Source organism: Canis aureus, chromosome 16 (assembly GCF_053574225.1).
Source record: "Canis aureus isolate CA01 chromosome 16, VMU_Caureus_v.1.0, whole genome shotgun sequence".
Classification (NCBI taxonomy): Eukaryota; Metazoa; Chordata; class Mammalia; order Carnivora; family Canidae; genus Canis; species Canis aureus.
Genome location: NC_135626.1, coordinates 18,597,692 through 18,611,079, shown reverse-complemented (window position 1 = coordinate 18,611,079; position 13,388 = coordinate 18,597,692). Strand labels below are relative to the sequence as shown.

The window sequence follows — 13,388 nt, the reverse complement described above, 5'->3', positions numbered from 1 at the left end:
AGACACATAGAGAGCGAGAGGCAGAGACACAGGCAGAAGGAGAAGCAGGCTCCATGCAGGGAGCCTGATGTAGGACTCGATCCTGGGTCTCCAGGATCACGCCCTGGGCTAAAGGCGGCACTAAACCACTGAGCCACCGGGGCTGCCCTGAAGAGGGAAAATTTAATAGAAGCATTAACTAGAAAAGATGGTTAACTTCTAAAAGGTATATAAGAAGATTCTGGAGGGTCCCAAAGTAACAAAGGCAGAAGGCAGGTACTCCCTTTAGACTGAGGAAGAGTGAACAAGGAGGAAATTAAAAATTTGGAGGAGACCCCTCCACTCAAGCCTAATAAAATTTGGACCACTTAGTAGAAGATATGGCTGCCACAAGAACACACACAGTTTGAGGGTGCTGAAGATGCTTTTCAAAAGGTGTGGGTGGAATTGGTCTATCAGAGAAGCCTGCTGGGTCCCAGAGAAACTTGCCAGAAAATTTGGGTAGAACAAAACTGGGCCTTCCACATTAAAAAATCCGACACCAGAACCAGGAAGGAAAGCTGCTTAGGAAGCCTTGGCCTTGCAGTATCCTTCCACCACAAGCCAAGTAGCAAAGGATAACTGTGAGTAAGTGTCTGGCTCCAGTATAACAAAGCAGGACAGAGAAGGGTGGATTTAGATATCTGAAAGGCCACACTCTTCCTCCTTTCTTCCCCACCTGCCTTTCTGCCTCTCCCTTTTCTCTCTTCCCCTTGCTTCCCTTTTAATTGGCCTTAACATGGTGTTGAAATTGATTAAATTTATTGAATCCATTTTTCACGAATTTTTGTTTAGAACTTTTTAAATCAGGGTGACTTTCATTTCTTCCTTGTATTTTTCTGTGGAAAGAAGGAATTAGGTTGTATGTTTATTCCTCTGTGGTTTAAAATTACTTTATTATTTTCCCCTAAGAGTCAGTGACCCGGGAAATCATGTGTTTTAATACCTTTCAGGTGTAAGTTATTCATTATCCCAGGCCCCAAGGAAGCAAAGTGGTTACACACACATCCTCAAGTTTATAATCTAGTTAACAAAATTAGATACGTGAAATAACTGAGAAAATTGATCTATGGATAACAAATGCTAAATGATTATTCATTACTACTGAGTTCATACTTGATAAAAGAGTGCTTATAAGGCTCATTCACATAGGTTTCCACTTAAAGTCATTGTGTTTTGAGAGGCTACTTTTAAATGGATAATTCTGCATCCTGTAAGATTATTTTCTGGTTGATTGTAGACATTATTACTTCCTTTATATTACAAAGTAGGCACAGTGGAAGGCACTTTGCCTACATTATCTCATGTATTCATCACAATGTCCTATGAGGTGGATGGCAGGCATTATCCCTTTCCAAAAGAGGAAAGATGAGGGAGGGCATTTCCTTGATGTCCCACAAGTAAATGACACATCGTCCTCAAGCCCATCACTGTTGCCTTGCTTATAGATACAGATTCTTGAATGAACAATTTGGAACAAATACAGCTTTAGAGAAGTTAAATAAAATCCAGAAATGGACTTTATAATTTTTTTAAAGGAAGAGAGGAAAATACACAGCATTGACTCTCCCTTTTGCCTTTTGTGGTGTCAATAGCTGGTTTCACCATATTTCCATTTTCTTCCAGTTCCACTGTTGCCCAGCCGTCTGAGATGCCCCCATCTCCTCTGGTGTGGGAGTGACGGTGGAAGATAATGTACTACTGAAGATGTAATGTAGCTTTCCACTGGAGTCTGGGATTTGCAATTCTGGAGGTTAATCATGCTTGTACTGTAATTTTACTAATGAAGTTTTAAATTAACAACCACTACTTGTATGATATGAATAATATTTAGAAATGTTACTAGACTTTTAATCTTGTAAAGTGGTTGTGCTTTTAGAAGAAAAATATTTTACCCAGAGTTGCACATGTTTTATGAATTTAGTGCAGCTGTTATGGCTCACCTCAGAACAAAAGAGAATTGAACCAAATTTGGGATTTTGGGGTTTTGTGTTTTTGTTTTGTTTTTCTTTTTTTAAAATGAAGTGAGATTGTTCACACACATATACACACACATAAAGGACAGTCATACATTTTGATATTTGAGCCATTCCTGAAAATTTGGGGTTTTCTAAAATGAAAGAATCTAGAAACCTTGCCTGCGACCAATCATGGAGCCACATGAGCTGATCGTGGCTGCACCTGGGGGGGTGGGGGGTGGGGCATGCCACCTAATGATCAAGCCCTATAATTAGCTTCTCATTAGAGCCGTGACGGTGATGTGTGCTGTCTAAAATCCAATGTTGTGGGTAGAGAGAATGAGTTTGTGACTAGGAGAGACGAAACTTCTGTTTTCCTTACCCAGTATAAATATATATATATATATTTAATCTATTTTTATTAGAAGTTTTTCTGCTCTTTCTTACATAAAGAAACCCCGAAGCATGCATCTTTCATGTGTGTAAATAATTCATTTCTGGGCTAATTTCAAAAGAATCCCAACATTGCTGTATAGAGAGAGAACTAGCTTGCACATTTTAGGTCTGTGAAATTTTGTGAGACTTTTCCTGCACTGGACAGTAAAAAAAATAAATAAATAAAGACAAAAACAAATTTTTAAAAATTTTAAAGCCACAAAAAAGGCACATAGGGAATTATGTCAAATGTGTTTGTGTCCTTAGGCAAAGCTGTGGGAGTCTTGAAATGTCACAGTAGTAAATAACTTATTACTTTTTGACAAATTCTTTTTTCTGTTGGAACACTGAATTCTTCTGTGCATATGTATATATGAATACAAAATTGAAGGCCTCTACCTCCTGGAGTTATACAACTTGGCTTGTTTACCTCCACATGCTGATGATGACTATTTTTTTTTTTTAAGTTCAATGTGGAGACTTGAAACTTGAATGTCCCTTCCAACTTTTATATTAAAAATAAAAAGACAAGAAAATTGAAGATTGTTTTTCACCTGTACAAGGAATACTAATGGATCGTCTTAAAATTGGTCTAGGAAAAAACCTTGTTGTGTGTTATGGACAATTAACTGTTAAAGTTATTGTAAGTTATCTGTATTTAGCAGAGTATTTTCATCTTGAGTGATCTGAGCTGAATTTGAAGACTATTAATAAGTTATGTTTGGAAGTTTTAACTTCAATGAAGTAATTATTTGCTGTGAAAGAAACAAACATTGAATTACTAAACAAAGATGGTGCAATATCTTTGTTTTTTTTTTATGAGGCTCCTGAGAATCAACCCAACTGAAGCATTTCAATTCACTTGAATGAGAAACGTGTTTAGTATCAAAAGAGCCCAAGAAGACACTGGTGTGAAAGGTACAATCTCAGAGGTTGGTCAATTACCGTGGCACACTTACTGGTCACTTTGTACAATGTAGATTTGAAGTACAGTGGTGAAAACATTAAATGTGACATTCGAAAAAGATGTGTCATCTGTTTTCTTTCAATTCTTTTCCTTTGTTTTCTCTTTAGTATAGCTTTTATTCCTGATTTTGCAGTTTTAAGACATTTCCTATTCATATTTCTATTTTGATCTTTGAGGAAATTAGTTGTGGTTTTTAAAAATCTTACCAGGATCTTTACATTGCCAAAAATATATCAAAAACTTAATATTTAAAGACATTATGAGTCAAATATATATAATTTGAAAGTCTTTTCAGACCTTAGAGTCTAATCCAGTGGTTTAAAAGCCTTTTTTTTCTTTTTGAGCAAAGAACTCTATTTTCATGTGAAACCAAATTTCAATACATTGGAGTCCAAAACATTAAATACATAAACTGGATGAAGCAGACTGCTGAGGACTTGACCTTACCCTTCCCTTCTTTTCTGCCTCCTTCCCCCGGCAGCCCAAAGGTAATTCCAGTGAAGGACAAAGTCCCAACTGGGTGGTAGTATAATTATGACCTGACCCCAGACTACCTAACTTTGGAATACTTCCCTGTGGTAGATAAGGCAACATGACTCTTGAGTTTGTAGATGGCATGTATTTCCCCTGTCTTTTCTTGATTTAGCAAAATGGATTTTTTTTCCTGACATGGAGGGAACTGACTGTTCTAACTCGTATAAATTAATACACTTACACATATTAGTTTGTACATCCAATAAACTTTTGAATACCTAACTGAATACAAGAATTACTTACTATCAATAAGCTTGAATAAGGAAACTAGTTGTCATTACTTACAAGAGAACAATATGAATTGCACATATAACAGTTTGAAACAAATTCTTCACAAATATTAGAGAAAATATATTGACCTGTTCCCACTGGAACCTGTTCAGCTAACCAAGGATGTGTGTCTCGTTTTTTGTTTTTTGTTTTTTTTTAATTTAAAATTGTTGGTAATTGCAAAAATGTGGAATTTCTACAGTCAGTGGAATCAGTATGGACAGATAAGTTAGGGCTCTAATCAGCTCCAATTTGTTTGCAGTTTAGGTATAAGAACCCAGAAGATGGAGGTAATTTCTTGTGATAGTTCATAAAGTTTGGAATTTTGTTTTTCTTATATGCTAAATCATTTAAAATACTACTTTTATATTAAAAATATATTAAATAATAGAATACAACATTTGCATGAATTTTGAAATAAAGGCCCCTTTTGGGGGAGCTATTCCTACTGTGCTCTAAGTAGTGTCTAAACACCATGGGTAGTAAATGAGCACTTTGAGTCTTCTCTCCACCTCTCCTTCCTTAAAGACTCTTTCCTTGTCTTCCGTAATACCACTCTGTTTTTCTCCCTTCTTGGGGGCCTATATAGGCTCCTTTTTCTGCTCAATCCTCATAATGTTGTGCTCCCTCGGCTAGGGATAAATCCTGGCTTCTAAAGCCACAGGTTTTTGATGTGGCTACTTGGTAGAGTCACCTGGAGAACTATCAGAAATTCTAGTGCCTAGGCTACCCCCAGACCAATTAAATCAGATTCTCTCTAGAGGCAAGTCAGGCATCAGTTTTATGTTTTGTTTTTTTGTGAGATTTTTTTTTTTTAATTCTCCAGTTGATTCCAATGTGCAGCTAAGATTACAATCCACTGTTGACTACTCTCATCTTGTGACCTCATCTGCCCTCATGGCCTCAATGAGTGTAAGAGAATGAACCCAAATCTCTTACCTATATACCCAGATTTTTCTGCTAGGTCCCTATTAGAAATTTCCACTTGGTTATCTTCTAGGCATTTCAGACATGTCAAAAATGAAATTAAGGGACGCCTGGGTGGCTCAGCGGTTGAGCATCTGCCTTCCAATCAGGGCTTGATCCCAGTCCGGGAATCGATTCCCAAATTGGGCTCCCTGCAAGGAGGCTGCTTCTCCCTCTGCCTATGTCTCTGCCTCTCCCTGTGTGTCTCTCATGAATAAATAAGATCTTTTTAATAAAAAAAAATTAAATTAATGTTTCTCACACAACTTTATTATTATTCTCACTTTTCCATACTGGTTCTCTTTTCCCCCATCCTAGACTAGGGCCATCCTTAGCAATTCATGAGGAATTGTGGAAGAAAAAGGAATTTGTATGTTTGGGGGCAAGAGGACAGAGTTGTGAGCTGGCCCAGGCTATAGCACCCTCTTCACATTAAGTTAGGACCTGTGCCAGGATGGTACTCTTGATTTAACTTTTTTCTGGAAGAGGAGGTAGAAGACAATGGCTCAAGTTACAGTGTTCCATCTGCTTCCTTCCCCTCAATCCTGGGCCTGGACTTCACCATCCACCCCATTATTTAAGCCAGAAGTCAGAGTCTTCCTCACTCCCATCTTTCCTCCAGAATTCATGCACATTTTGCATTCCATTCTTTAATATTCTTTTAATGTTCTAAATGGTATGCCATAAAATAAAAATAAGTTTCTTAGTTAATGAGTTAGAGGCTAGTGACTCTAACTTTCCATTTTGGAAATCAGGGCTGAATTGAAGAAACTGATAATACTTGCTGAACTTAACATCCTGTTTCTTCTCTCAAGATTAAAGTAGTTTAAGAATCAAACCCATAAGTGGTGACATTTTTCCTACACTTTTTCTTACATACGTGTCAGGTGTACAGCTCTATACTTTGACATCTGTATACACTACGAAGTGATCATCAGCAAAAGTTAAGTTTACCATCAATTACCAAACGGTTGCTCCTCTTCACCCATTTTGTCCACCCCCCGCCCAACCTTCTCTAACCATTAGTCTGTTCTCTGTATCTATGAGTTTGGTTTGGTTTGGTGGTTTTTAGATCCCACATGAGTGAAATTATATGGCATTCGTCTTCATCTGACTTCTTTTGCTTAGCGTAATAAATACATGCAAGGTCCATCCATTGCAAGATTTCGCTTTTTTAATTGGCTGAGTAATATTCCATTGTATAAATATATCACATCCTCTTTACCCATCTATTGATGGACACATAGGTTGTTTTTATATCTTGGCATTTTGTAAACAATGCTGCAATGGACATAGGAATACCTATATCTTTTCAAATTCATGTTTTCATATTTGTCAGATAAATACCTAGAACTGGAATAGCTAGGTCATATGGTAGTTCTTAATTTTTTGAGAACTCTCCATAGTGTTTTCATAGTAGTTGCACCAATTTGCAATCCCAAACATACAAGGGTTTCCTTTTCTCCACATCCATTACAACACTTATTTTTGTTGTTTTGAGAACAGTAGCCATTCTGATAGATTTGAGGTGATATCACATTGCGATGTTGATTTGCATTTCCCTAACAACTAGTGATGTTGAACATCTTTTCAGGTGCCTGTTGGCCACCTGTATGTGTTCTCCAAAGAAATGTTTAATCAGATCCTGTGCCAGTTTTTTAATTGTGTTGTTTTTCTGTTGAGTTGTATGAGTTCCTTGTATATTTCCGCTAATAACCCCTTATCACATAAATGGTTTGCAAATACCTTCTATTTAGTAGGTTGCCATTTTGTTTTGATAATGGTTTCTGTTGCTGTGCAGAAGCTTTTTAGTTTATTTTTGCTTTAGTTTCCCTTGTCTTTGGAATCTGATCCACAAAAATGCTGCTAAAACCAATGTCAGGGAGTTTACTATCTGTGTTTTCTTGGAATTTTATGGTTTCATGTCTTATATTCAAGTCTGTAATCCATTTTTAGTTCATTTTTGTGTATAGTGTAAGATAGTGGTCTAGTTTCATTCTTTTGCACATGGCTGTCCAGTTTCCCCAGCACCATTTCTTGAAGAAACTATCCTTTCTCCATTGTATTTCTTGGCTCCTTTGTCACAGATTAATTGTCCATGTATGTGTGGGTTTATTCTGGGCTCTCAATTATGTTTCATTGATCTGTGTGTCTGTTTCTGCACCAGTACCATACTGTTTTGATTACTATAGCTTTGTAGTATAGTTTTTTTTTAAGATTTTATTTATTTATGAGAGACAGAGAGAGAGAGAGAGAGAGAGAGAGGCAGAGACAGAGGCAGAGGCAGAGGGAGGAGCAGGCTCTCTACAGGAGCCCAATGTGGGACTTGATCCCAGACCCCAGGATCATGCCCTGAGTCAAAGGCAGACGCTCAACCGCTGAGCCACCCAGGTCTCCCTGTAGTATAGTTTTAAATCAGGGAGCCTGATACGTACAGTTTTATTGTTCCTTCTCAAGATTGTTTTGGCTATTCAGGATCTTTTGTGGTTCCATACACGTTTTAGAATTATTTTGGATAACTTTTATTTCTTGAATAAAAGTGAAGTATGCCATTGGAATTTTGATAGGTATTGCATTGAATCTGTAGATTGCTTTGGGTATTATGGACATTTTAACAATATTAAGTCTTCCAGTCTACAAACACAAAATATCTTTCCATCTGTATACTCTTAGTTTCTTTCTTTCATCAGCATCTTATAGTTTTGTTGTTTTTTTAAAGATTTTATTTATTATTCATAAGAGACAGAGAGAGAGAAACACAGACAGAGGGAGAAGCAGACTCCTCACAGGGAGTCTGATGTGGAACTTAAACCCTGGACCGGGATCACGCCTTGAGCCGAGGCAGATGCTCAACCACTGAGCTACCCAGGCATCCCAGCATCTTATAGTTTTCAGTATACAAGTCTTCTACTTCCTTGGTTTAATTTATTTCTAGGTAATTTATTCTTTTTGGTGCAATTGTAAATGGTTCGGACTTTAAATTTTTTTTTTAAGTAATCTCTACACCCAATGCAGGGCTCAAATTTACAACCCCAAGATCATGAGTCACATGCTCTACTGACTGAGCCAGCCAGGCATCCCAGTATTGTTTTCTTAATTTCTCAGTTGTCATGTTACTGGTGTATAAAAATGCCACAGATACCTGTATATTGATTTTATAACCTCCAACTGTACTGAATTAATAGTTCTAATTGTATTTTGGTAGTTTTTATTTATAGATATAGATATATAGACAGATAGGGATATATAGATATAGAGAAAGTCAGTCATGTGTGCAGATACTGGCAGTTACACTTCTTTCCTTTCCAATTTGGATAACTTTTATTTCTTTTTCTTACCTAATTTCCATGGCTAGGACTTCCAATACTATGTTGAATAAAAGTGGCATCCTTGTCTTATTCCTGATCTTAGAGGAAAAGTTTTCAGCTTTTCACCATTGAATATGATTTTTTTTTCATTGAGTCTGATTTTAATATAGGATTCTCATATATGACCCTTATGAGATATGTTCCTTCTATTCCCACTTCATTGAGAGTCTTTATAAATGGATGTTGAATTTTATAAAATGCTTTTTCCACATCTATTGAAATGATCATATGATTTTTCTTTTATTTTGTTCATGTGAAGTTATCACATTGATTTGTAGGTGTCGAACCATCCTTGCATCCCTGAAATAAATCCCACTTGATCATGGTATATAATCGTTTTAAAGTATTTTTGGACTTGGATTGCTAATATTGTGTTGAGGATTTTTGCATCCATGTTCATCAAATATATTGATCTGTAATTTTTTACGGGTGTCCTTGCCTGGTTTTAGTATAAGGGTAATGCTGGCCTTGAAAAATGTGTTAGGAGCTTTCCCTCATCTTTGGTTCTTTTTTGAAGAGTTTGAGCAAGGTCAGTATTAAATCTTTGAGTAAAAAAAAAAAAAAAAAAAAAACTTTGAGTGTGTGGCAGAAATCTCTAGTGAAGCTGCCTGGTCCTGGACTTCTGTTTGTTGAGAGATTTTTTCATTACTGCTCCATCCTCCTTACTACTAATCAGTCTATTCACATTTTCAATTTATTCATGATTCAATCTTGGAAGATTGTATGTTTCTAGGAATTTATCCATTTTTTTTAGGTTGTCTAGCTTGTTGGTATATAATTGTTTTCCCTACTTTTTTTTTAAGATTTATTTATTTATTTGCATGAGAGAAAGCACAAACCAGGGGGAAAGGCAGAGGGAGAGGGAGAAGTAGACTCCCCACTGAGCAGGGAGCCTGATGCAGGGCTCTGTCCCAGGACCCTGGGATCATGACCTGAGCCAAAGGCAAATGCTTAACCAACTGAGCCACCCAGGCATCCCTGCTTTCCCTACATTTTTAGGTGACTTTATCAGTAAATGAACAAGGCCCAGAATCTTGGAAAGAAGTAGTAAATTGCTATTGGTAGAACTTTAAACAAGTAGACCTTCTTGCTGGGAGGTCAGCATCTATGTTAGGTAGCAGACTTCAGAGGTCTCTGATCCAGTGGGCAGTTTCCTCATGTGTCAGGGAAATATTCATCAAAGATCTCTAAAGAGGGGGCAGCCTGGGTGGCTCAGCGGTTTAGCGCCGCCTTCAGCCCAGGGCATGATCCTGGAGACCCAGGATCGAGTCCCACATCGAGCTCCCTGCATGGAGCCTGCTTCTCCCTCTGCCTGTGTCTCTGCCTCTCCCTCTTTCTTGCTGTGTGTTTCTCATGAATGAATAAATAAATAAAATCTCAATTAAAAAAAAAGATCTCGGGATCCCTGGGTGGCGCAGCGGTTTGGCGCCTGCCTTTGGCCCAGGGCGCGATCCTGGAGACCCGGGATCGAATCCCACGTCGGGCTCCCGGTGCATGGAGCCTGCTTCTCCCTCTGCCTGTGTCTCTGCCTCTCTCTCTCTCTCTATGTGACTATCATAAATAAATAAAATTAAAAAAAAAAAAAAGATCTCTAAAGAAGAGTTTTTTTTTTTTTTTAAGATTTTATTTATTTATTCACTAGAGACAGAGAGAGGTGGACACAGGCAGAGGGAGAAGCAGGCTCCATGCAGGGAGCCCGATGTGGGACTCGATCCCAGGTCTCCAGGATCACGCACCGGGCCAAAGGCGGCGCTCAACCGCTGAGCCACCCGGGCTACCCAGATGAGTTTATTTTTATTTTTATTTTGATAATAACACTAATTTTCAGAGCTCATCATCCTCACAGCCAACTTACCTTCATCCAGTTCTTAATTGTAGCAACTATATCATAATTTTTAGAATGAACAGCTTTAGAATCTTTCAGAATGCTTATCCTTAAGAAAAATCTTGTACAGACAATATTGCAGGTTCCTTTTAAAAATATTAGAGTGTGTGTGTGTTAGTATTGCATTCACATGGCACAATCTACAAAAGGACAGTGAAAAGGGAATCATTTTCCCTAAAGCCAAACCACCATTTCTAGTTTCTGTGGATCATTCCAGAGACACTCTGCATAATCAAGCTTATATATTTTTATAGGAATGATAGCATAATCTGCACACTGTCTTCCACCTCCCTTTTTCCATGTGATATATGTGAAAGATTGTTCCACATGAATACCTACAGAGCTAATGCTTCTAATTTGAGCCACATTTTTTATTATGAAGGTAAACAATGAATAACTTGAATTAATGATCCCGTATCCATGTTTTTATCCTTTGTCACAACATTGTTTTCCATGAGGACAAATAATTCAAGGTAGAACTAACCCAATTTTCTCCCAGGTAAGCCATTGTGCATGTATGTAGTAGTACATGTTTTTTACATCATTTCTTATTTTATTACAGATTCTTTTTTTTTAAGATTTTATTTATTCATTCATGAAAGACACACACAGAGAGAGGCAGAGACACAGAGAGAGAAGCAGGCTCCGTGCAGGGAGCCCCATGCAGGACTCAATCCTGGGACTCCGGGATCATGCCCTGAGCCAAAGGCAGGCACTCAACTGCTGAGCCACCCAGGTGTCCCTATTACAGATTCTCTTAAACGACATATTCAAGCCACATTTTTTGTAAACAAACCATTTTCCATCTCCCTAAACACACTGGGAAAATCTAGAGGCATTTAGTTGACATGTTCAGATGTGTCTCTGTCTACTCATCTCTGTACTTTTTTTCATCTATCCTATTTGCCAAAACTCATGTCATTCAAGAGTTCTTCAGTTACTTTACCAACAAGGGCCTTGAAAATCAACATGTCTTCACATACATCATCATACATATGGCAAATAAACGCCAATTGAATGACCACATATTTAATATCCATGCTCTCAGCTAACTCAAGAATCAGGGGAAGTTGAGTTTTGCAACTAGTTTTGTTCATATGTCTTTTTAAGTACAGCAAAAATGTTTTTATTTCCAGCAATACAGATGATTTGATATTCTAAAAAACTATGAAACAAACACCTAAGAATCCTTGATGAAATATAACAATAAGTAGCCAAACTTCTAGAAAGAAGGGAAATCTTTAAGGACCAAAACCAGAGAACACTAGAGCCATTGCTTCCCTAAGGTCATTTGCCAACTGGTAAAAAATATAGCAGCTAATATTAAAGCTAATATTTATCAACTGATTATAATATGTCAGGCCCTGCTCGAAGTACCATACAAATATTAATTGTACAACAACCCCATAATGTGGGTACTATTATTAGTCCCATCTTTCAGTGGAAGACACAGACTCGAACATATTAGAACCTTGACTAGTAATACTACACGGGGGAGACAGGAGACATGACCCTGAGCAAGAAATGGAATTAAAATTTAGATTCCCGCATATAGCTGAAATATTCAATGAGCTATTCCTTCAGTTAAAGGAAAAAAACAAAGTCCAGCCTGTCACAAGGAAATGTATCTGTTACAACCTTAGCTGTTGGTGGGAAAGAAGTCTTCCACAAGAATACTAAACCATACTTAGTTTACCCATACTCATCATTTAGAGTTCAGATTTATGCTACAATCAAAGCCTGGGAAATGCAAATCAAAATACTAAAGTGGCTCCCAGCTAATAGTGCCCTGGAGTGCCTGGCAAAAGCAAACATAGATAAAACACACCAAAATATGAGCTCACAACCCCAAATTACAAAACATAAAGAAATAAGCGACTATATAGGAGAGACCATTAAAAACTAAGTACTGGGGCAGCCCAGGTGGCTCAGCAGTTTAGTGCCACCTTCAGCCTGGGCCCTGATCCTGGAGACCCGGGATCAAGTCCCACGTCGGCTCCCTGCGTGGAGCCTGCTTCTCCCTCTGCCTGTGTCTCTGCCTCTCTCTCTCTCTGTGTCTCTCATGAATGAATGAATAAGATCTTAATAAATAAATAATAAGTAAATAAATAAATACTAAGTACTAAAGATATGGAAGTACTGAATGCAAAATACAAAATGATTATGCTTTAAAATTTTTAGAGAAATGAAGGTATAATATTGTACTTTACAGGTTGGGGGGGGGGGGGCGCCTGGGTGAGTCAATCAGTTAAGTATCTGACTCTTGATTTCAGCTCAGGTAAGGATCTCAGGGTTATTAGATTGAGCCCAACATCAGGCTTTGCTCTGGGTATGGAGCCTGCTTAATATCCTCTACCACTCCCAACCCACTCTCTCCTCTTAAAAAAAAAAAAAGAAGGCCAAGCTAGAAAGAAAAGTCATTGAACCATGACCAGGCAAATTTGAAAATTAATAAATTTATGCAAATGAAAAAAATCATTGAAAAAATATAGAATGAATCAGTTAAACAGTTCGATTGAATACTGCCAAAGGAAAAACTAAAACTTGTGAAAGATTACGAAGAATACATTACCTATTATATAGCAGAAACACACAAATATGCACAGGAGATAATAAAAAACATTAAAAGACTTGAGGGATATAGTGAAAAAGATCAAATCCATATAAAATGAGAGTTCAAAAAAAAAATGGGAGTTCCAAAGATAACAGAAGAGAGTAAAAATTAAATAGATGAAAATTTTCTAGATTTTGTCATAATAGGGAATCTTTGGATTTAGGAAGAACACAAATCATAAGCAGGATATATAATGTGTAGTGAAATGGCAGGATGACAAAGCAGTCCTATATATAACAGAGAAAAATTGCCTAAAAGGATTAACATTGAAAACGACTTCTCAACAGCAACAACTGAAGCTAGAAGACAACAGAATGAAATTCAAAGTTTTAAGAAGAAATGTTAACCTAAAATTATAAACTGTCATTTAGTG

The 13,388-nt window shown here is 37.3% G+C and overlaps 1 protein-coding gene across 1 annotated transcript in view; it reads left to right on the top strand.

Annotated features, from left to right (window-relative positions):
* The window catches only part of NLK (nemo like kinase), a 158,798-nt gene extending 155,362 nt beyond the window's left edge, over nucleotides 1-3,436 (top strand). The window contains exon 11 of the mRNA XM_077852056.1: nucleotides 1,645-3,436. Coding sequence (XP_077708182.1) covers nucleotides 1,645-1,699 — 55 coding nt within the window. The 3' untranslated portion in view covers nucleotides 1,700-3,436. The remainder of the gene's footprint in view (nucleotides 1-1,644) is intronic.
* Nucleotides 3,437-13,388: the final 9,952 nt, after the last annotated feature.